The sequence below is a fragment of the Nannospalax galili genome, unplaced genomic scaffold (genome assembly GCF_000622305.1).
Source record: "Nannospalax galili isolate Female #2095 unplaced genomic scaffold, S.galili_v1.0 scaffold311, whole genome shotgun sequence".
NCBI classification, from domain to species: Eukaryota; Metazoa; Chordata; class Mammalia; order Rodentia; family Spalacidae; genus Nannospalax; species Nannospalax galili.
In genome coordinates, this window is record NW_008330298.1 from 4359706 (window position 1) to 4384593 (window position 24888).

Here is a 24888-nt window from a genome sequence, read left to right on the forward strand (position 1 = left end):
GTGCTCAGCTTTATTTTTAAAAAATATTTTATTAGTTTTATTTTATGTGTATGAGTATATTGCCTGCATGTGAGTGCCAGGAACCAAACCTGAATCCTCTGAAAGAGCAGCCACTGAGCTCTCTCTCTCTGTAGCCCCTCTTTTTAAAAACTTTTTATTTATTCATTTAATGTGTATGAGTGTTATGCCTGCATGTAGGTAAGTACACCCCTGTCATGCAATGCTCACGGAGGACAAATGAGACTGTCAGATCCCCTGGAACTGGAGTTACAAACAGTTGTTAGCTGCCATGCGGGTGCTGGGATTCGAACCCGGGTCTTCTGCAATAACAGTCAGTGTTCTTAGCTGCTGTGCTCTCTCTCCAGACCCCAATTTTTTTTTCTTTTTTCAGACAGGGTTTCATGCATCCCATGCTGGCTAACCTTGACCTTCTGCTCTTCCTGCCAAGTACTGGAATTACAGGCATGTGCCACCATGCCCCATTTTGTTACAGTGCAAGAAGTTGAGCCCAGAGCTGTGTACATGCTAGGCAAGCACTCTACCAACTGAACCACATCCATAGCCCTTGAAATTTTTTTTATAACTGCCTGTAACTCCAGCTCCAGGGGATCTGATGCTCTCTTCTGTCCTCCACAGGTACCCCCACACATGCCATACACACACAAATTTTCACACACATACACACACACACACACACAAAATCTAATTTTAAAAATGTGCCAGGGTTGGTGGTGCCCACCTTTAGTCCCAGCACTCAGAGAGGCAGATGGACCTCTGTGAGTTCAAGACCAGCGTGTTCTACATAGTGAGTTCCAGGTCAGCTGGGGCTATAAGGAGACCCTGTCTCAAAAAAATAAAAAACACATGCTCATTTATGTAAATTTTAATTGGTTTCCTTATAATAAAACACTGCCATCATATCTATATAACCCGGGAAATATAAAAATGAAAACTAAGGGGCTGGAGAGAAGGCTCAGTGGTTAAGAACATTTGCTGATTTTTCCAAAGGACCTGGGTTCCATTCCCAGCAACCACATGGCATCTAACATGTCCATAACTCCAGTTCCAGGGGATCTGACACCCTCTTTTGGCCTCTGCAGGCATTGCACTACATAGATGCACTTATATACATGCAGGCAAAACATTCGTATACATAAAATAAAAATATTTTTCAACAGCTACACTATTCATAAAGGTCCCAACCAGACGTAGCAATGTTGCACTGTAATCCCAGCTACTGGGGAGGCTGAAGCAGGAAGGGTACTTGAGGCCAAGAGTTTGACACAAACTGAGAAATATAGCAAGACCCTGTCTCAAATAAAGAAAAAGGTATTGCTTCTTTACTCATTGTATGCATGCGCATTAATGTACATGCTTTATGTTACTGCTCACTTGCAAGCCCATGTCTTCATTCATTCCCACACATTCATTTACTCATTCAATCAATTTGCTGCCGCTTTCCACGAGGTGCTCTCTGTGAGAGCAAACAGCAGTGCACAAATCATCCCCTTCAAGCCGATTTACCCCTTCAGGAGGTAAATATGATCAAAATACATTATATACATTATGAAAATGTCATAATGAAACCCCTTCAGGTCTATCTTGCAGAGTTCACAATCTAGCAAAGGAGGTAGGTGTGAGTTTACAGCTAACAACTGTAACTCAGTGGTGATTGAAGAGGTAGTAAGGCTAAGGACTGGGAGGAGATGGGGACTTCAGGGAAGGCCTCCCAGTGGAGACAGAAAGTACACTGACACCTGGAGGACCAGTGTGAGGGTTAGTGAGAGGGACAACATTCCCTCACTACTCTGAGGAACGACAGACCCCGGGTGGGAGGCATGCTGTGCTCCTCCTGAGTCATTTCAAGGAGTGAGCTTTGTTCTGGAGCACCCTGAAGGAGGCAGAAGCAGGGGAGTGGTGTGCTAAGCAGATTTGTGCCTGGCAGAATTTACCCTGGCTGGTCACAGTGCTCCTGGGCCTGGCACTGTTGGTATTCCAGAGGGGTTATAATTCTGTTGAGGGGAACTACCCAATGCAGTGGATGTTTAGAGAATCCCAGGCCATCACCCACTGCTCATGGCACCTCCTCTCCTAGCTGCAAATAGAACTGTCTCCAGACGCAGTCAAATGTCTCCTATGGACAAGAATTCATCCCTAATCAGCTGTGCCAGACCACATCTTTCATTTGATTAGCTTTTTTCAGTCCACCACCTTTTCTCCCTCTATTCAAATACACATAGTTGTGCTTGGTCTTAACTGTGCCACCCTTACAGGTCCCACTCGACACTGGTTGTCCACTCACTAAAGCTTTGTGTAGCTAGGGGTTTGATTTTTTCTTTTGATAACCACTCCTAAAGAGAACTTCATCAGAGAAGTAGAAATCATTAATATTCTGTACCTTCAAGAATTTACAAAATGTACTCCCTATTCAACAAGGGTTTGTTGTTGTTGTTGTCTTTGTTTCTTGAAACGGGGTCTTCGTGTAGCCCCAGCTGGCCTGGAATTCACTATGTAGACCAGGCTGGCCTTGATTTACAGCAATCCACCTGCCCCTGCCTCCTGAGTGCTGAGATTAAATGCATGCGTCACCATGCTGAGCTCAACAAGAGTATTTCTAATCCTGCTAACAACTATCTGGTGTGTTACAAGTGCTCAAAAAGTGGGGAGTTGTAAGTTACACATAGTGGCGTGTGCCTGTAATCCCACCATTTAGGAGGTGGAGGTAGGCAGAGTAGGAGTTCTAGGCTAGCCTGGGCCACATGAGAGCGTCTCTCAAAACAAAAATTAATTGCCATTCGCTGGAATGAAGGTTGCATAACATTTTTTCTCATCTGTAAAATGGGAGAGTATGTGTTTGAATTGATTCTTTAGAGTGAGATAGCCCAGTGGTGAAAAGTATGTAGTGTGAGCACCCAAATAGCAGCCAACAGCTTTAACTCCAGTTCCAGGGGATTTGATCCCCTCTTCTGACTTCCTCGGGCATTGCATGACATGGGTGCACCTACATACATGCAGGCAATACACTCATACACATAATTTTTTAAAAGAGCACATAGCGTTTTGCAGAGGACCTGAATTTAGTCCCCAGCACCCACATCAGAGCTCACACAACCATTTGTAACTCCCTGTATCGCCACTTCTGGTTTGTGGTGTTGGGAATCAAACCCAAGGCATCACAAATATGTTGGGCAAGCACTACCAACCGAGCTACATCCCCAGCCCCGTTTCATTTGGCATGGTCTCATGCTAAAGTTCCTGCTCACCTGGACCTCAATTTTTAGCCCAGACTAGTCTTGAGTTCCTAACGATCTTGACTCAGCCACTCCATGTGTTAGGATAACAGGAACAAACTACCACACCCAAGTGATTTTTTAAAAAAAGGTTGTGTATCTGTGTGTCTATGTGAGTGAATGCCATGTGTGCATAGGTACACGCAGATGTGAGAAGAGGGCATGGGATCCCTGAAGCTGGAGTTTAAGGCTGTTGTGAGTCACCTGATGTAGGTAGGAGCTAAGGACTGAACTCAGGTCCTCTGGAAGAGTATCAAGTGTGCTTAACTGTTGAACTATCTCTCTAGGCCAATTTGGTGGGCTTTAAAAATTTTTTTAAACAAGGTCTCACTATCTATCCCTGGCTGGCCTGGAACTCACTATGGAGACCAGGTTGGCCTGAACTCACAGAATGCTGGGATTAAAGCCGTGCAGCCGGTTCTAATTTGCTTCTTGAGAGTAAATTTCCACGACTGTTTCAGAGATGGAGCTGGGATCTAACCCTGAGGCCTGACAGCAACATCCAGGAGTTATTTTTCAAGTCATCTTGCCTCCTTTGCAAGGCAGCTCTCTTCTGAATTAGAACCCTGGAATGGAAAGGTACCAGCATCTTTTCTGATTTGTCTCCCATCACAACTGCCCTCTACCCCCCAGTCTTGGATGGTTGTACCTTATCCAGAATGTAGCACATATTGCTAAGGGAGGGAATCCTCCCAAACTTTCATCCTGCTCACTCACTCCGGTGTCCTACAGAAGACACTGAAACCAATGCTTTTGAGCACTGTCAGCTTTCCTCACCATATGGAGGACCTACTTGGCAAACAGCTCCACTGAGGCTTACAACCGATTTTGAATCCACACTTCAAAACTCTCAATCACCAACCACTCTCCTGCTGCTTGTCCCATAGGTCAAAGAATGGGCATATGCCACCAACCCTATTTCTTCCATTTCTCCTGGAAGATCCCCAAGTGAAAGCTGGCTATATCCTTAGTATGATCTTAGCCTTGTCAGGTAACCTCGTAGGTTGTCAGGGTGTTGCTCCAACTTCACTTTTCCAGTGATTTTAATACATCAAAATGGTTAGAAATTTGTCATGACTGAATCAAGTCCCTCTACTTTGTAAGATTTGTGTATGCCTATATGAGCTCCTATGCAGCAAACATGTACAGGTGCCCATGGAGGCCAGAAGAGGGTGTCAGACCACCAGGAACTAGTTACAAGTAGTTCTAAGCAACCAGATGTGGACGCTGAGAACTGAACCAGTGTCCTCTGCTAGAATAAATGAACATAATCACTTAAGTCATCTATCTCTGCAGCCCCATCCCTCTGCTTTGGACTTAGGAATAACAACTACCTACCACCTATGGTGACAGCTTTGTTTTTTTTTCACAGTGCTGGGAATGGAACCCAGGGCCTCACACATGCTATGCTAGGGTTCTAACAGAGCTATACCTTAGCCCCTAGCTGTCTTCAAACTGACATAGAAAGAACAATTAAGGACTAGGATCTTATAGAGCTAAGTTTTCAAAGATCTGTAGAGCTTCTAGGTCCTGGAGCCCTCTTTAGATTTCTGGAGTGGCTCTTCTGGACCAATGAACTTGAATGTTGGCATCCACATCGCATGCATCTCCTACCATTTGCCTATGTCCAGCCAGCAACTCCCCCATAAACTGGGCAAGGGGGTTACTATCCTGGTTACCTCTCACATTTTCAAAAGGACTGCTGTGGTTGCCACCAAACATGCCATAAACTATCAACAAAGACCTAGAACAGTACATGTACCGGACAGGTGTTCATTACTTCAACTAAAGTGAACTTTTTGGAGGGGGTGCACATTGAGACAGGGTCTTTCTGTAGCCCCAGCTGGCCTGGAACTTGACATGTAGACCAGGATGGACTTGATCACAGAGATCTACTTGCCTCTGTTGGCATTAAAAGCACGAACCACCATGTTAACCCTTGTATCCAAGCACTAGAGGTTGCCAATCACTTTATGCTTTGCAGGCCAATCTCTACATCAAAGGAAAACATACATGTATGGGTGTGGAACAGTAAGATTCCATTGAGGGGTTTGGTGTGTGAGATGGCTCAGCTGCCCTGAGTGGGAGTCCTGGGACCCTCATGATGGAAGGAGAACCCACTTTTGCAAGTTGTTCTGACCACCTCTCAAAAACAAATGCTAAAAAATGATGCACAACTGTAACCCAGGATGATTAATGCTAGCCTGGGATATATTGTGTGAGGCTAGCTCTGCCAACCTCTAGTTTAGATAATTCTTATCAGACATCAAAGAATAGCCTGTCTGTAGAACACTTATCTAGTGCCAAAAACAAAGCTACTGGACAGCATTAAAAATGGGGTGTGTCCCACGATGGCTCAGTGGAGTGGGTAAAACCCTTGCCTGAGTGGAACTCACGGAAAAGTAGCAATAGAAACAACTCCACAAAATCAACCTCCCCACACATGCTGTGGCTTGTGCAATCCAGTAGTTTAAAAACCACAACAGGAGTTTGAAGGTTCTACATATTTATTATTGACCCAATGTGCTCAAATCTCCAGGATAAAAACTTTCAGTTCTATTTGGTAGTCCTAATGATGACTGTGGTTCAGCTTAAATAGTCATGCCATGGTGTGTGAATCCTCACAGACCCAGCTTGGTTCTCCTCCAGTGTCTTCTCTTGGAGTTGTACCTGCACAGTACAAAGCCACAAGTTACAAGTTAGTTTGATTGCAATATAGCTGTTTCCATTCACCAGGCTGGGCCTTTTAGGGCACAAAAACAAAGCCAAAGGGGGGAACTTTCTAGCAAGTAAGGAAATGATTTGCCAGGCAAGCTCTCTGTGGTGACGCATTCCTTCAACTCCAGAAGGAGGCAGATCTTTGTAGGTTCAAGGCCAGCCTGGTCTACATAATGAAGAGAATTAAGCAAGCAGAGCATGGTGGTACTCCTTATAATCCCAGCCTGGGTTACCTGGAAAGACCCTGTCTCAGAAAATCAAGTGGGGACTAGAGAAATGGCTCAGAGGTTATTTGTGTGAACAGGTATTGTAGAAGGATCCAAAGTCTCCACAGGAACCTGCACATAACTGCCAGCATGGTTTTATTTAAAAGTAAATTTTCCTCTCCCTATGTACCCCCACTTCTAATCCAACAGACCTGGAGTAGATGCAGACATAGTCTCAACTGCTCCTTATGGATCATACACAAAAGCTCCTGCTCAGTGGGCAGAGGTTGCTGTCATACAGACTCTGACCAGAGTGGATCCCTGAAACCCATGAAAATGATGGAAGTAGAGAACCAGCTCCCAAAAGTTGTCCTGACCTACACAAGCAGACTGTAGCACACACGCAACAGCAGTTGCTCATTCATGATTACCCCAGAGCAACAGTGGTTTGCAGAGTTTACTAAATATAAAGCAATCTCTGAACTGTCCATGTCAAGCTGTCATGATTTTACCCCCAGAAAGGCAAAATCAGAAACAATCAACATGGCTTTTCTTTCAGCAGGATAATGGCAGTACTCCCACAAAATGAAGCACTGTAATTGCAGCCTGCTTTTAACACATCATCAAAACTGGAAGAGGGGTTGGGAGTTGCAGCCCAATGACAGAGCTGGGCCTGTTAATCCCAACACCAGGAGACAGAAGCCGGCAGATCTTTGAGATCAAAGATTTCCAGGGCAGTTGGGACTTCAGCAAACTGTCTCAACAAGCAACAAAAAAACATAACACACACACAAAAAAATAGCACCCCAAGCGTTGGAAAACAGCTGACAAAAAAATTCTATTGTGTTAATTCTGTGGGTCAGGGTATATAATCCTAAAGACTAAATGCCACCAACTCTAGGAAAATATTTTAACAGACTAATACAGATTATAGTGGTTTATCTGTTTAAGGACTTTTGCAACCTAGAAAGCAGGCTCTTTTATCATCCCATGGGGACAAGGACAAACTGAGGTTCATGACATACATTCCAATAAGTACTTTATGTGGTGGCACACACCTGTAATCCCAGCATAAGATGACCACCTTGAACTACAATACAAGATTGTTTTTAAAAAGTTACCGATGTCTGGGATATCCTCACAGAAACCGATCCAGCAACGAAGCTGAAGCAGCCTGCACTAGAGATTTCACCTCAAAAAACAAAACAAAAAAACCCAAAACAACTCAAAATTAACCCCCACCAAGAAACCCATTAAACATTTGAAGGGCTGAGCTGCCAAAAAAATAAGCATTGCCTAATGGTTCAGTGCATTTCTCAGTATTTTAAGAGGGGAAGACTGTGGGATGGATTAAAGTCTAGGCCTGATTCTACAATTAAATAGTCCCTCATCACATATACACATAATAGCACCTAGTATACAGAGAAAAAGTATCAATTAACAAGTCCTTAAGGATAGAGTGGGCGATTTTCAAGTCTTCTTAAAAAAACATGGGTTCTCATTTTAGCCCTGAAAGATCCATATCTTAGTTTTTACTAAAAATGATTCCACCAGGTTTGTTGCTATTTTTGAGACAAGGTTTCACTATGTAGCCCATCCCAGGCTGGCCTCAATCTCATATCCATCTACATCCCCCTGGAATTAATGGCATAGTCCATCACTTCCAGTGCTAAATTGTTTTATATAGCGTTGCAACCTGGCACTCCTGGTCTTCCATGTCTTTGTTCCAGATGGACCCACTAAGCTTAGGCTACAATACTCATGTGATTTGAAAACAAAAAAATCACTCTAAAGGCAGGAGGATGGACAAGTCAAGGCCATCCTGGGCTACATGGAGAGGAATCATCTCAACACTCCCCCCACCCCCAAAAGTCAGTCAAGTTGGCGCAGCAGGAAAAGTGGCTTGATCTGAGTTCAATCTCCAGAACCCACATTGTCCTCTGACCTCCACACATGGATGGTGGCATGCCAGCTCCCATACACATTAAAAAAAAATGGAATGCTAACATGCCAGAATCACCATTGGTTATCTGGCAAAACTTAAGACTTTTGATGCTTATTTCTGCTCCAAGACTTACCTCAAAGGTTGGGGATAGAAACAAACTCCTCAAAGCCCTCCCTAACTTCTGAAGTTCTTTGTAGCAAGCCTAGCAAAATTTTGAAACCATCAACTACTAGTGAGGGGAGTTTCCCAGCCAGGATGAATAGACAACCTCCTTAAGCTCAGATACTGAAACTAATTAGTAAGGTACAGGAAAAAAAAAGTCAGCCCCCAAAGCCCAGCTGTGGACTGAACGTGTATGTAGAAGAAACCGAGACATTTAAAAAAAAGGGGGGGGGGGAACCGAGGAATTTCAGGGGCTGCCAATAAGGCTCAATGGGTAAAGTTACTTGCTGCCTGACGGCCAGAACTGAATCCCTGGTGGAAGGAAAGGATCCCTGCAAACTGGCCTCTGACTACAGGTGCACCACGATACAAGTACACCCACACATACAAATTTTTTAAAGGAAATTTCAGAACAGTAGCAGAGTATGGATTTGACTGCATTACTCTGAATGGTGTATTTATACATCCAAAGCTATCTAAAAGTCGACAAAAAAACAAAACAAAAAAACCAAGCAGGACAACGGCGGTCTTACCTGATTTTGTTACCGGTTTTCATCCGAATCCACTGGGGAATAGGACGATTTTGCTTTTGTTTCTTGGCCAGGAATCGCTTGATTCTGAAAGTCTTGTGAGAGGACTGTGAGGAGATGCAACCAACTTAGTGATACCAGAGCCTGCTCACCAGTTACAAATTCCCTCAGTAGGACATCTGTCTGATTAATATTATACACCCAGGAATTTTCCAATCCCAAATCCCAAAAGTACTATCTGATCCTCACCCCATCTATGGAAGCAGGAAAGCCCATGGTTTTAAGTGTGGACAGATCGAAAGCTCTAAGTAACCTGCCTCAAATCAAGAGTGCTAATTACAGTGCCAGGTTTAAAACATGTCTTGTTCATTCTACAAATGCTAACTTACAAGTCTACCCTGCTCTGCTCCTGAGGATTCAGCCCACCAAATATCGGATGGAATGACTAGGGGAGGGGAGATTTACTGGAAAGAGGATGGTTTTTGGGTGAATCAGAGCCTATCACTTTTCAAGTCAATGCCTCTAGTTACTTTACTCTGTAGGGACACCTACTTATAAATTTAGATTCAGTCTTATTCAATAGGTCTATGCTGTTGCAGAGAAAAGTCAATAAAGGCAGAGAATAACCCTCTCACTGGGGCAACGGTTGCAGTTGCAGATGCGCAGCTCTGAGTTCAAGGCCAGCCTGGTCTACATAATGAGTTTCAGGCCAACTGGGGCTAAAGAGACCCTCTCTCAAGGGAAAAAGAAATCCTGTTAAGTCTTACTGGGGTCCGCTCCCGATGCCAAGTTCCCCACCTGTCACTTTGTGCATACCACATCTCCAGAGTGGTCCCCATTTCTGTCTACAATCAGTCAGCTCCAGGCCAAGCAAATCAAAACCCTCGCCAAGCGGCAGGAAGAGCAGCCCTGCCCACGTAAGCTGGACTGCTCGCTAGCTTCCTGCCGGCCCACAATGGGAGCGGTGGCCGAACTCACGAAAAATACCCGCAAAATGACCCCGCCTCTCGATGCTCCGTGATACCCCCGTGAACCCTTTGCAGCTTCGAGCCTCAGGGAAGCCACCTTGGAAGCGATGGCGACCGATAACCTTACCATGATGAGAAACCCAGAAAAGCGTACAGAAGACGATGGCGGACGAAAGGAAAAGAGGAAGCTGGAGTCGGAAGAACGTAATTAGAAGACGCAGTCGAAAGGCGGAGCTTAGGAGACGACGTCCGGCAGCTAGCGCTAGCCCCTTCCTGGCCCCGCCCCTGCGCTCCCATGGGGCCGTGGGAACCCGCTCAGGCCTGTGGGAAACAGATTTCGCTAGGCTTCGCCTCCGTTGCTGCCTTCCCTCAGGTGCCGGTTAGGGTCTGGGGGCATTCGTTTCTTTGATGAGGTTGGTGGCCCGTGAGAAGTACCAACGTAGAAAGCCTCGGCAAAACCCGGCAGTGGAATGGGCGGGCCCATCGCTAGGGAGGGCGGGAAAAGGCTCAGTCACTTCTGGGCGCCGCGATTTCCGCCCGGAGGAGGGCGGAAGCTCAGTGCGAGGAGCTGGGTTTAAGGCTGGGAATCCAGCTCTAGTGGAGGGAAAGGGGAGGATCTTTTTGTTTTATTCCCTCTGGTGCTGGGTATTAAACTCAGGATCATGAGCGTGCTATCTAGGAAAAGCCCTACCGCTGAGCCATATCCTTAGCTCTTTCAAACCACCCTCGCCTTCATTTCGCTCTATATAGCTCAGGGCCTTGCATTTCTGTTTCCTTTACCTGGAAGTTTTTCTAGGTAACCGCATAATTTCATCATTTTTTTTATTCTAGTGCTGGGTATTCAATTTAGGGCCTCACACATACTAGGCAAACTGAGCTATTCTCCCAGCCCTATTATTTTAGCTCTTTTTTCAGTGAGGCTTTCCCTAGTCAAAATTGTAACCCCTCACCCCCGAGTCAGTACTCCTTACCTTTTTCTCCACAGTACTTCTATGAGATAACATAAATTTCATTTACTGTGTAACTTCCTCCCTAGAAAGTTCAGGGCTGGAGCGTTGGCTGACTGGTTAAGAGCTCCTGATGCTCTTACAGAGGACTCACGTTCCATTTACAGCTCACACCTGCCCATATTTCCAGTTCCAGGGGACCTGACACCCTTTTCCCCTTTTCTGCCCTTCATAGGCGCTCTCTCTCTCTCTCTCTCTCTCTCTCTCTCTCTCTCTCTGACACACGCACGCACGCACGCATACACACATAAATAAGAATAAAAATCATTTTTTTAAAAAAAGTTCAGTTGGGGAGGGGTGTCTGGAGAGAAAGCTCAGCTGTTAAGAAGACTGGCTGCTCTTGCAGAAGACCTAGGATCGAATCCCAGCACCCACATGGAGACTAAACTGTCCATAACTCCAGTTCAGGGGTCCAACGCCCTCTTCTGACTTCTGCGGGCACCGTATGGCACGAGTGCACTTACAGACATGCAGGCAATACACTCATATACAGTTTTTTTTAAGTTCACTTAGGGCATGGATTATAAATTACGTGTTTTTTTCATTATACTGTGTTCCTTGAACCTAGAACAGAACAGTGCCTCACACAGGTAGAATAAACATTTGTTGAATGAATGAAAGAAAGAATGAATGAATGAATGCTAATACAGCAGGCAAAATCCACAGGTTTCCTGGGCCACCTTACATTTGGTGTTTGTGTTTTTGGTTTTTTTTTTTTTTGGTCTTTTTGAGACAGGGTCTCCCTGTAGCCCCAGCTGTCCTGGAACTCACTATGTAGACCAGGCTAGCCTTGAACTCCCAGAGATCCGCCTGCCTCTGCCTCCCGAGTGCTGGGATTAAAGGCGTGCGCCACCACGCCCAGCTGGTGTTTGTGTTTTTGAATTGTGGTCTCTCTATATCCCCAAATGGCCTGGAACTTGCTGTGTAGACCAGGGTGGCCTTGATCTCCTAGGGATCTGCCTCCCTCTGCCTCCCAAGTGCTGGGATTAAAGGCATGTGCCCCCACACCCAGCTAAACTAAACCCATTTTCTTTTTTGGTGCTGTAGCCCCAGCTGGCCTAGAACTCACTATGTAGATCAGGCTGGCCTTGATCTCAGAGATCTACCTGCCTCTGTCTCCTGAGTGCTGGGATTCTGGCTCAATAAGCATTTAAAATATTTTATTATTTTTATGTGCATCAGTATATTGCCTGCATGTATGTAAGTGCACCTGTACTGTGCAATGCCCATGGAGGTCTGATCCCCTACAACTGGAGTTACAGACAATTGTTAGCTGCCATGTGGGTGCTGGAAACGAAACCTCTGTCCTGTGCGAGAGCAGCCAGTGCTCTTAACTGCCAAGTCATCTTTCCAGCCCCTCAATAAGCATTCTAAATGAATCATTTGGGAACTGTATGAGCATAGGTACAGGCAGGGGAAAGTGGAAGCAAGGAGACCTATAGAGTTTCTTGTAAAATCCTCAATACCATAATGCTCACCAAGTCTCCTTTTCATGCAGATTGAGCTTCTGGCTCACTCTATGTATGAGAACTAAGTTTCTCTAACGTTCTTGCTAATGCTGATTTCCCACTGAAAAAAGTTATAGCCATATAACTGTACAGGGCCATCCACTCTAGAGTCAACCCTACTCATCTTCCTCCCGCAGATAAAAGTGAAACTGTTTTCATGGTGCTGAGAGTTGAATCCAGGTCCTCATGAATGATAGGCAAGAACTTTCCAACAGCGCTAAAGTCAGTCTGATTTTTCTTTGTTTTTGATGGGGATCTTGGTAGACACCAGGCTGTCAAACTTGGGGTCTTACTGTCTCAGCTTTTTGAATGCTGGGATTGTAGGCATGTACCACCATGCCTAATGAAATTGTACTTCTTAAAGTCTCCAGCAATTTCCATGTTGCCAAATCTATCTGGCCTCCAACTGGAGATCTTTCTGCCTCTCCTTCCTAAGTGTCGGGATTACAGGCATGTCCCACTACAATAAGCCCCTAATTCACCTTATTGAAACCTTTCAACTCCCACTTATGAACATCATATCATAGTCGTCTTCCCTTATTTTTTTGTCCTAAGCATCTGTTGCTTTTTTTCTGTTTTTGTTTTTGTTTTGTTTTTTTTTGGTATTTTCGAGACAGGGTCTCCCTGTACCCCCAGCTGGCCTGGAACTCACTATGTAGACTAGGCTGGCCTTGAACTCAAGAGATCTTCCTGCCTCTGCCTCCTGAGTGCTGGGATTAAAGGTGTGCACTGCCACACCTGGCACAACTGTTGCTTTCTAAAAACATGTATTTTTTTTCCTTCTCTCTTCACTTGAATGTAAGCTTCACTCAGATAAAAGTTTTGTCTGTTCACTAATTCCAAAGTCTAGAACATGAATGGCACATGGTATGTGATTTTAAAATTCACACTGGAGGATGGCAAGATGGCTCAGTGGGTAAAAGCACTTGCTGCCAAGTCTGAGGATATGAGTTTGATGCCCAGGATCTACATGGTAGAAGGAGAGAACCAACTCCCACAAGTTGTCCTCTGACCTCTACATGCACACTGTGGTACGTGTGTGCACACGTACACACATACAATAAATAAATGTAAATAATTTAAAATACAGTGAGTGAATGAAATAATGATAGCAAACCAAACTAGGGTAGTGGGAAGATAGAGATTGAACAAACAATGTAATGAGTGACTGTGGGGTGAGAAAGGAGTCTAATGGGACTTTCAGTGAACTAGAGAAGAAATAGTTTACTTTGGGTTGCCTTTTTTCATTTATCTGTGTATGTATTTACTGTATGTATGTGTATACATACATGTGGTACAGATCAGAAGATAATTTGGAGGAGTCAGTTCTTCCACCATGTGGGTCCTGGGAATTGAACTCAAGTTGTTGGGCTTGGTGACAAGCACCTTTGCCCTTTGCGGGGGGGGGGGGGGGGGGGGGGGCCAGGGGGGGGGGGAAAGGGCACCTAGAGGAAACGGCTGGGGCGTGATCAGACTTGTTTGGCGCCTAGAGGAACCAGCCGGAACATGGCCAGACTTGTTTTGAAGAATCGCTGATTGGCTCCTGCTATTTCCGTGCATCTTGGCAGTGCGTGATCACCTCGCGAACGCTATGCTGTGCTGTAGAGAGGAGACTGCATGCTCAAGTTCACCTTTAATATGATTGGACACTTGGTTGGGGAGGGGATTTTCCTTTGTGGTTTTTGCCTTCATAAGCCCTGTAATGCCTGTAATAAACGAGTTCCTGCTTGACTGGCTCCCTGTTGTGTCTGATTGTCTCCGGGGAGGCTGCAGGTAACGGTGTGGACAGCTCATCTCCCTTTCCCCGGCTCCTGTGTCGGGGCAGGATCCCCGGACACCTTTACCCACTAAGCCATCTCGTTGGCCCTTGAATTCCCTTTGGAACCCAAAATACTTGTGGGTCATTTGGGTGCAGATGTACAGTAGGCAGCTAGATTTGCAATAATGGTGGTGATCTGGGCTGGAAATGGTCTTAAAGCGTGGAAATATAAGATGTGGGGGCTCATGCTTGTAATCCCAGCCCCTGGAGGCAGAAGGCAGCTATAGTGCAAAAATCTGTTTCACAAATATGCTACATTAACAATTAACAAGTTATTATGTATTCCCTTGTATCTCTTTCATAGAAATGGTTGTTTTATGAGTTCTTCTGTGAACTATTTAAGGGTAGTTAATTCTGTTTGTACCTGTCAATATATGCTGTAGCTTGCATATGAAGGATCTCCCAAAAGGCTTATATGTTGAGGGCTGGAGAGATGGTTCCGTGGTTAAGAGCATTGGCTGCTCTTGCAGAGGACCTGGGTTAGGTTCCCAATACCCTCACAGAGGCTCACAACAGTCTGTAACTCCAGTTCCCATGGATCTGACACCCTCTTCTGGCCTCTGCAGGTGTCGCACACATGGTGCACTTATACATGCAGGCAAACACTCATACACAAAAATAAAAAAAATTTAAAAGAATATGAAATTATGATTTATGAGGGAGAAACCCTTGCTGCTCCTCCTAGCACAAGAAGGGACCATAAGGGAACAAACTGAGTAAGAGTAAAATGGGGGTTGCAGCAAGATGGTTCAGCAGGTAAAGGCCCTTGTTAAGGTCAAGCCTGGTACCTGAGTGAATTTAAGAACTGACTTCCAAAAGTTGTGTTCTGAACACCACAAGAGTGCTGCATCATGTGTGCGTATGTACATGTACCCCCCCACACACACACGGGGGGGGGGGGGGGGGGAGGGGAAATAAGTAACTGTAATAAAAATAGAATAAGAAAGTGAAACAAAGGAAGCACTGTGAAAGAGTGTCAGTTCATGACAGGCAGAACTCAGAGAGGGAAGGCCCTCATGTGGTTTCACCAGTCAGTCCGGTTTAGGGATTTCCTCCATAACACTTGGCAGTTTACAGGCAGGAAACTCCCCAACCACTCTCCTCACATAGTATGCTAGATTCGGTTTAATTCTTTTGCACTCTGATTAATTCCATTTGTCTCTTGTCACCAATGGAGCATGAGTTCTTCAAGGACTTAAGTTTGAATGATTCCTAGAGACTGGCACATAGCCAGGAAATAGCAAATGCTTCTCAAATGAATAAAGGAGTGGAGGACATTTCAAGGGGTGGAAAAGCATGATTTACCTAGAGCTGGACAGTCCAGACAAGAACAAGAGGGAGGTACTGACAAGAAAACTGCCTTGAATTTGCTCAGCTGGTAACAGGTTGGTAAGGAGGCAAGCAGTGCCAGCTCTTGCAAAGGTGCCTGCATTTGCAAGAAACCTACACTATTGCTAATCACTTCCCTTGGCCATTCCTCCTCATAGAGCTTTCTTTGGCCTTCTAAATATACTATAACTTAAAATTTGTCTGCCTATATTTAAGTGCATCACATGCATGAAATGCCCACAGAGGCCAGAAGAGGGTGTTGTATCCACTGGAAATGGAGTTAAAGATGGTTGTTAGCTAATATATGAGTACTGGGAACCAAATTCAGGACCTGTGGAAGAGCAGTCAGTGCTCTGAACCACTAAATATATTTTACTATTTTTTTTTCCATCTTTTTGAGACAGTCTCCCTGGAGCCCCAGCTGACCTGAACTGGCTGTGTAGACCAGGCTGGCCTTGAACTCAGAGATCCACCTGCCTCTGCCTCCTGAGTGCTGGGATTAAAGGTGTGTGCCACCACGCCCAGCTATACTTTAATATTTCTTATATTATTTTAAAAATATTTTACTTACTTTATTTTCATTATGAGTGTATTGCCTGCATATATGTAAGTGCACCCATGCCATGAAATGTCCGAGGAGGTCAGAAAAGAGCATAGGAGTTCCCTGGAACTGGAGTTACAGATGGTTGTTAGCTGCCATGTGGGTGCTGGGAATCAAATCCTAGGCCTCTGCAAGAATAACCAGTGCCATTAACCACTGAGCCATCTCTCCAGCCCATATTTCTCATATTTAAATTGATCATTTATCAAGACCATTTGCTTATGTATCTCTTTTATTTCCTGGCTGGACTCCTATAAAAAATTAGAAATGCTAACTTGATCCGTTCTCAAGGTACTGGCTTCTGTAATTCCAGGCCATTAATGGTTTTTAAGTCACTGAATCCTGTGGCCCTTTTCAAATATAATTGAATTTTCACTAGCATCCAGTCCTCCTGGCCACTCCTGTTTTTCTTCAATGCTAGAGATTGAACCCAGGGCCTTGTACAAGATAGGCAAAAGCTCAATCCCAAGCTATATCCACAGCCCTGTCCACTACTACTTTTTTGGGGGAAGGGGAGAGTTTTGAGATAGGGTCTCATGTAGCCCAGGCAGGTCTCAAATTTACTATGTAGCCAAGACTGGCCTTGACCTTTGTTTTTTTTTAATTAATTAATTTAATGAGACAGGGTCTGGCAGGCCTGTAACTCACTATGTAAACCAGGCTGGCCTTGAACTCCCAGAGATCCACCTGCCTCTGCTGCTGAAGTGCTGGGATTAAAGGCATATGCCACCATGCCTGACCTGGCCTTACTTAAACTCTTGATCTTCTTGCTACTGTCTCCAAAATGCAAAGATTGTAGGTCTGTAGCTTTCACCTACTCTTTGGATATTCCTTGTCTGTCTTTGTATATAATATATACAAATAATGCTATATATAATAATGTTAGAGTTTTTTAATTCTGGGTCCCAGCTATACTTCTGTTCCTACTTTATTCTCTTGAATGAAGTGACAGAATCCATGTCTATGGTATCAATCACCATCTAAAATTAGAGGAATTCCCAGCTGTATCTCCAGCTCAAATCTCTCTGGCCCATTTATCCCACTGCCCCCATCTCTACGTCCTATTTATTCCACACTTGACGTTTTCCTTCCCCCAGTTCACTAATGCCTCAGTACTGCATAATCTAATGACAGCTTTACACTTCTTGTTTTCCTTAACCTCTGTGGCATGGGACATGTTCAGCAATTCTCCTTCCTGGAGTGTTCCCTTCTTCTAGAGGTACTCTCCCAGTTGAGGATGATGCTCTTTCAATTGTTTTTAGTGGCTCCTCCACCACTTCTTAGAGCTGGTTTCTAAAAGTTAAGGAGGGTAGATATGATCAATATACATTCCATACATGCATGAAATTGTCAAAGAATAAAAAACAGAGCCAGGGGGCTGCAGGGGTGGCTCAGTGTTTAAGAGCACTGGCTGCTTTTACAGAAGACCCAGGTTCAGTTCCAAGCACCCACATGCCAGCTAACAATCGTCCATCTGTAACTCCAGTTCCAGAGGATCTGACGCCCTCTTCTGACCTCTGTGGGCATTGTATGACATGGGTGAACTTACATACAGACCACTCATACACATAAAATAAAAATAAATAAAAAAATTAAAAATTAGAGCCAGGCATAGTGGTACACGTCTTTAATCCCAGCACTTGGGACACAGAGGCAGGTGGAATTCTGTGAGATTGAGACCAGCATGGTCTACATAGTGAGCTCCAGGCCAGCTGGGGCTACAGGGAGACCCTGTCTTAAACCCCCCCTCCCCAGAAAAGGTAATAAAAGAGAATAAAAAAAAGCTGAGGAAAGGGGGTGGAGAGATGGCTGAGTGGTTAAGAACACTGACTGTTCTTGCAGAAGACCCAGGTTTGAATCCCAGCACCCACATGGCAGCTAACAACTGTCCGTAACTCCAGCTCCAGGGGATCCAACAACCTTTCTGTCCTCCATGGGCATTGCACAATATGGGTGCACTTATCTACATGCAGGCGTATACTCATACACATAAAAAAAAAGCTGAGGAAAACAGAAATCTTTTAGCTGACATATTAAGTAAAGGGCAATAGATGCCAGGTTAGGTGAAGCTGGCAGGAAGAAAATCAAGCAAAAGCTCAGGAATACTGGCCAAACACTGATTTGTTTGTTTTTGTGCTTTTTGTTGTTGTTTGAGATAGTCTGACTCTAGCTCAGATTGGCCTGGAACTATGTAGCCCAGGCCTATCTCAAACTCATGTTGATCCTCTTGCCTCAGCCTCCTGAGTGCTGAGATTACAGGTGTGAACCACTATGCCCATCTTCATTTTGGTTCTTATGGAACAAGAATAATGAACCATGATCTAACCCTCTTGGTCACTCAGCTTGCCTACTGAAAGAAGAAATTAATATCATTTATCGTCTTTCAAAATATCCAAAAGGTTCATTCAGTATCAAATGCTTAATTTTTCTTTTCTTTGTTTTCTTTTTGGTTGTTTTGTTTTGTTTGGGTCTCCTTGTAGCCCCAATTGGCCTGAAACTTGCTGTGTAGATCAGGCTGGGCTTGAACTCACAGAGATCCTCTTGCCTCTGCCTCCCAAGTGCTGGGATTAAAGGCATGCGCCACCATGTGCCACCAAATTTTGCAAAACCAAAAGTTAATGCGCTCACTTAGCTTGGGCTGGGGTTGTAGCTCAGTGAGAAAGCACAAAGCTAGCATGCTTGAGGCCCTTGGTTCCATCCCCAATAGCATAAACAAGTTAGCACATAAATAAATAAAGGGGCTGGGGAGGTGGCTCAGCAGTTAGCACTGGCTGCTCTTGCGGAGGACCCAGGTTTGGTTCCTGGCACCCATGATGGCTAACAATCACCCCTAACTCCTGTTCCAGGTGATCTGACGCCCTCTTCTGGCCTCTGTGAGCACTGTATAACTTCGGTGCACTTACATGCAGGCAGAATACTCATACACATAAAATAAAATCGATAATCAATAAATTAAAGTTCATACTTGAGTGAAGTTGAAATTTATTGAAAGCATTACAAATGAGCTAAGACTGGAAAAGCTGCCAATTAACAGGAACAGACATTGGCGTAGTTTCCTTCTTGGAGAGGGTATGCACTCAAATCATGACACCTAAGATAAAACAAAGACTGGATTGTCAGCAGCTGATCAAGGACTACATTTTACCTACGAATATAAAAATGCTAAAGGCAAAATGAGATGTCTACAAATATTACTGATGCAAAGTTCACATAAGTAAACAAAGCAACCTCTAATTATAAAAATTTCAGACACAGGATATAGATGTAACGTGACTATTTCTTTTTTTTTTTTTTTTTGCATCAACCAAAGCTTGTTCAATCCTCTACTCTACATGGACTACAATTACATGCTTGCTGTTTCTACACTACACAGAAAGTCAACAGACATCATCAACAATGCAAAGTAGTTAGATCCGAACAAGACTTCAAAGTAATTCTGTTCCATTCAGACTAAGAAAATTCAAGCCAGGATTAAGAACACCTGTTGGTTTTTAGAACAAGCTCTTTTTTTCTTGTGTGATACAAAAGTAAGTCCTTACTTGGCATTTTTCATCTGCTGCAATGTTCTTGCCATCATCTTTTTCTGAGACATTAAAATTAACTTGTAGAAACGGCATAAACAGTGGCATTGTGCTTCCAATTCTGAGCCTGCATTCTGATTCCTGCTTTGACATACTCCTCTGCAGTGTATCCCACCAGCACAGCGACCCCCTTCCTTGCTCTCTGTTCCTATGCCCTGAAGGCACTTCTGGATAGCTTAATACGTGCTCTTTGGCTGCCTGGACAGTCAGGACACCTATGGCCATGTGGACTTATCACTCCTCTCCTCCTTCTTTTCTATGGCTAATACCACTTTCCTGCTTTTTGTCTACTGCCGAATCTCCAGACTTGAAGCAGTCATCAGGGGGACAGAGTCGATTTCGGCTTCGAACTCCTGGTTGGTAAAGCTGCATTGCTGGACGATCCTGAAGCAAAAAATATTCATGTTACGATACTGCTACTAAGCTTTTAAGTGAATATTTCAGACCCCTAAATTAGGTATGTAAACACAAACCAAGTCATACAAGACCAAAAAATGTAAGTGTGTGGTATGCAATAACTGTTCATTTCCCCTCCTCTATCTTAAAAGCAGCCTTTTATTTTTTGGTACGGGGACTGAAACAAGAGCCTTGTGGATGCTAGATAAGTGATCTACCACTGAGCTGTATTTCCAGCCCCCTTTCTATTTACTTGGAGGCAAGTCATCACTAAGTTGCCCAGGCAGGCCTTGAATTCAATAGGAACTTAGTATCTTTTTGCCTTAGCCTTCTGAGTAGCTGGGATTACAGGCCTTCCAAGACTTTGGCCACAGTCACATCTTAAGTATTATTTTATATATCTAGGGTACTATTTTGAGAAATCTGCTGCCTATTTTTTTTAAACTTTTTTTATTGAGCTTTTTAAATCTCATACAACATTCCCCACTCAAATCCGGACCCCCTCCCCCATCCATGCCTCCCCCTATCTCCCCACCGAACCCCATGCACTCTGCCATACATGCTGAGTCCTATTCATTCAGGCGTTTGTACCCACATGTCCTTCAGTGTAAATGCATCCACTGCTACCTAATTTTTATTAATTCTTTGAGAATTCATTCTTTTTTATTTTTACTTTATGTGTATGTGTGTATTGCCTGCATGTAGGTAAGTACACCTATGTCATGCAATGCCTGTGGAGGACAGAAGAGACTGTTGGATTCCCTGGAACTGGACTTATGGACAGTGTTAGCTGCCATGTGGGTGCTGGGATTCGAACCCAGGTCTTCTGCAAGAACAGTGTTCTTATCCGCTGAGCCATCTCTCCAGCCCCGAGAATTAATTCTTTGAAAATTCAGATTACCTAGTTAGCTCTAATTTTTTTTTCCTTTTTGAGACAGGGTCTCCTTGTAGCCCCAGCTGTCCTGGAACTCACTATGTAGAACCAGGCTGGCCTCAAACTCACAAAGATCTGCCTGCCTCTGTCGCCCAAGTGCTGGGATTAAACGCATGCGCCACCACACCCAGCTCTAATTTTTTTTTAAACTTAGAAACTACAAGAATCAGGGTTAGATTGTAACTCAGTAGTAGAGTGCTTGCCCAATACATGAAGGCCCTGAGTTAGATTCCCCAGCCCTGCCTATCATTCACGGCCAGTAAATGACCTTTTTTTGGACATACGATCTAACTAATGTAACCCAGACTAGCCCCCAACTTGAGACCTATTTACCTTAAACTCCTAAATACTGGGATTACAGAAATGAGTCACCACATGTAATAATTTGACTTTAAAAATCCAATACTACACAAAAATGTTTAGGAGGGGCTGGGGATTTAGCTCAGTGGTAGAGTGTGCTTGCCTAGCAAGGCCCTAGGTTTGATTCTCAGTACAGAATATGAACACACACACACACACACACACACACTCACTCTTATGTTTGGGAGTTAAAAATAATAGTAATTAATGAAACTCAGGCTGGCAAGGTGGCTCAGTGGTGACTTTGACACCCAGGACCCACATGATGGAAGGAAAGAACTGATTCCTGTAACTTGTCCTCTGACCTCCACTTGTGCCACAGGGATATGTTTTCACATGTGTACACACAGACACACATACAGAGACACAGGCACAATAAATAAATGCATAAGTGCAATACAATTTTTTAAAAAGATGAAAATTCTTAAATGGAAACTTCCCTGAAATTATGAGGTCAGACCCTAAGTAAATTGCCATCAACTTTTCTTTGAAATGAAATATCACTGTGTTACCTAGGCTGGTCTTGAACTCCTAGGCTCCAGTGATCTTCCTGCCCCAGCCTCCCCAGTAGCTGAGACTACAGGTTTGCAACCTTAGCTGGCTAAAAACCACCTAGCAGGTGGCACTTTAGATATCAGATTGTTCAATAGGCCAAGAAAGTCATGGGCCTGGATTCTTCCTCTATGACAACATGACCCTAGAAAACTTGTATGTATAAGCCATTTAAAAAATTTAGGGCAGGGTGTGGTGGCGCACGCCTTTAATCCTAGCACTCGGGAGGCAGAGGCAGGCACATCTCTGTAAGTTCAAGGCCAGCCTGGTCTACATAGTGAGTTCCAGGACAGCTGGGGCTACAGGGAGACCCTGTCTCAAAAAGACCAAAAAAAAAAATTAACAAAAAAGAGGGCTGGGGTTATGACTCAGTTGATAAAGTGCTTGCTCAGCATACATGAAACTCTGGGTTCAACCTCCAGCACTGCATAAACTGGGTGCAATGATACATGCCTATAATCCCAACACTTGGAAACACGAGGCAGGAAGATTAGAAATTCAAGGTCATTTTTAGCTACATATTGAGTTCAGGGTTAGGCTGAAATACATAAGGTCCTGTCTCAAAACAGCCGGGCTGGATGTCACGGCACATGCCTTTAATCCCAGGACTTGGGAGGCAGAGGCACATAGATCTCTGTGAGTTCAAGGCCAGCCTGGTCTACATAGCAGAGTTGCAGGTCAGCTGGGGCTACAGGGAGACCGTGTCTCAAAAAGACCAAATAACAAAACAAAACTGCCCTAAAACAATAAGAAATCCAAAACCACAAAAATAATAATTTACCAAAAAGGGTTGGTTCAGTGGAACATATGCTTAGTTGGCACAAGCCTCTTAGTTCATGCTCTAGGGCTACCCCAAGAGAATTTAACAAAACTTATACAAGCTGCCTTTAACCCTTTCTTGCTATTTATGAAAGCTAATCCTAAAACATTGCTCTTCTGTATATGGTGCTGTGGATGGAACTCATGGCCTTGTGCATGCTGGATAAAGTGCTCTACCAGTGAGCTACTCCTCAGCCCTAAAGCATTATTCCCCATTGGATGACTGCAGCAAAACATTTCACTACTTTAACAAGATGAATTATTAAAATATTTAAGACTCTTGCAAAGAATTTACAGATATGGATAATGGGGCTCTTGGCATGCTAAGGCAGGATGAATTTGAACGTCAGGGATAAAGCTGATTAAAAAGTATGCAATAAAGATTTTAAAGTCAAGCCAGACATGGTGCATGCCTTTAATCCCAGCACTCGGGAGGCAGAGACAGGTGGATCTCTGTGATTTCGGGGCCAGTCTGGTCTACATAGTGAGTTCCAGGCTAGCTGGGGCTACAGGGAGACTCTGTCTCAAAAAGACAAAAAAAAAAAAAAAAAAAAGATTTCAAAGTCAGGCATTGTGGCTCACATCTGTAATAACAGAAGCTGGGAGGCTGGGGCAGGCGGATTGGCATGAGTTTAAGACCAACTGTCTTATGTAGCAAAACCCAAGGGAAAGAGCTGAGGATGTAGCTCAGTTGGTAAACCACTTGCTTATCCCAAATGAGGCCCTTGGTTCAATCCCTAGCAGTGTGTAAAATGGACATGGTGGGGCAAGTCTATAATCCTAGCACTCCAGAGGAGGCAGGAGCTACACAGCAAGTTGGAGGCCAACCTGGGCAACATGAGGTAGTATCTCAAAAACAAAAGAAAATAAAAAAGCAAATGAACAACCAATCAAGGGGAAAATAAAGATTTCTAAGACTATGAGTTCTTAGGGATGAGACAAAACTCATCGATGCCCCTAGATGCTGCTGGGATACCAAACTTTACTCCCAGCACTGGTAAATAAAGGTAAAGAATCAAGTGTTTATATTATCTTTCTTGTATAAAATGCATTTCGGGCTGATGGAATAGTTGATGGGAAATCATTTTTTTTTCCTTAGTTTGAAACAAGCTCTATATAGCCCAGACTGGCCTCAAACTTGTGATCCTCCTGCCTCAGCCTTCTGATAGCTGGGATTACAGGTATGTGCCAGGAAACCTGGCTTTTGAAATTTTTAAAAAGATTTTTTAAAAAAATTATATTTATTTGTGTACACACAAATGTGAATACTTGCACATGCCTGCCATGGTGCACATGGAGAGGTCAGAGGACAACCTTCAGGAGTTGGTTCTCTCCTTCCATCATGTGGATCTTAGGAACTGAACTCAGGTTGTCTGGCTTGGTGGCAAGCATCTTTACCCACTGAGCATGCCATATATGTGCACACACGCATGTACATACACACTCATACATACACAAATGTAATAACAGATTTTTGGAAAAGAAATTACTATTAGATTTTTATGAGAAAATGTTAGTGGAGTTATATTATTCAGAAAAAAACTCTTGGGGTTGGAGAGATGGCTCAGTGGGTCAGAGGACCCAGGTTCAGTTCCCAGCACCCACATGACAGCTAACAACCATCTCTAACTCGTTTCAGAGAATCCAACACCCTCTTCTGGTCTCTGAGGGCACTGCACAACATGGGTGCACTTACATACATGAAGGAAAACACTCAAGCACATAAAAATTTTAAAGTCTTAGGGGGGAATGGATGGGGGTGCTAACAGCACAGAGGACAGTAACAGGGATGGCAGAGTATGGAGGCTCTAGTGGGAGAGGAAGGCTGTCTACCTGACGAGTTTCTTTCATGCTCAGATGCTGAGGAGCTCAGAAGGTGGGTGACTGTGACCAGTGATAGTCATGTATATAGAGATTAGAAATGCATGCGAAAACATCACAATGTCAATTGCCTTGGAATGAATTCTTCTGTATGAAAAAAAAGTTGTGCTGTAAAGTATTCCTTGAGAAATGTTTATAATTCTATGAGAATGTAAGTAGTTTCACAGTAATTGTTTTTCAGTTAGAATATTCTAACTTAATTGCAGCGCAGTCTCTTTAATTTCTTGTTCATTAATTTTTAACTAACTTCATAAAAGAATAAGAATAAAAAAAAAATATGAT

General features: G+C 43.9%; 2 protein-coding genes and 1 non-coding gene across 6 annotated transcripts in view; all 3 read right to left on the reverse strand.

The window, feature by feature from the left end:
* Positions 1 to 5779: 5779 nt before the first annotated feature.
* On the reverse strand, positions 5780 to 10103 carry Rpl39 (ribosomal protein L39). Its single transcript, XM_008844100.3, has 3 exons — positions 9947 to 10103; positions 8855 to 8958; positions 5780 to 5960 (listed from the first exon to the last, which is right to left on the reverse strand). The coding sequence occupies exons 1-3, from the start codon at positions 9947 to 9949 to the stop codon at positions 5912 to 5914; spliced, it is 156 nt and encodes a 51-aa protein (XP_008842322.1). The 5' UTR covers positions 9950 to 10103; the 3' UTR covers positions 5780 to 5911.
* Positions 6696 to 6827, reverse strand: LOC115072296. The gene has a single exon (XR_003851342.1). It is a non-coding gene; the product is annotated as a small nucleolar RNA SNORA69 (small nucleolar RNA).
* Positions 10104 to 19035: 8932 nt separating the features above from the next.
* Positions 19036 to 24888, reverse strand: part of Upf3b (UPF3B regulator of nonsense mediated mRNA decay) — a 20454-nt gene continuing 14601 nt past the window's right edge. For 3 of the 4 annotated variants that reach the window (XM_008844107.3, XM_008844116.3, XM_029569005.1), the window contains one exon: positions 19036 to 20048. In XM_008844107.3, coding sequence (XP_008842329.1) covers positions 19899 to 20048 — 150 coding nt within the window. In that variant the 3' untranslated portion in view covers positions 19036 to 19898. The remainder of the gene's footprint in view (positions 20049 to 24888) is intronic. The other variant, XR_607645.3, reaches the window with a different exon arrangement.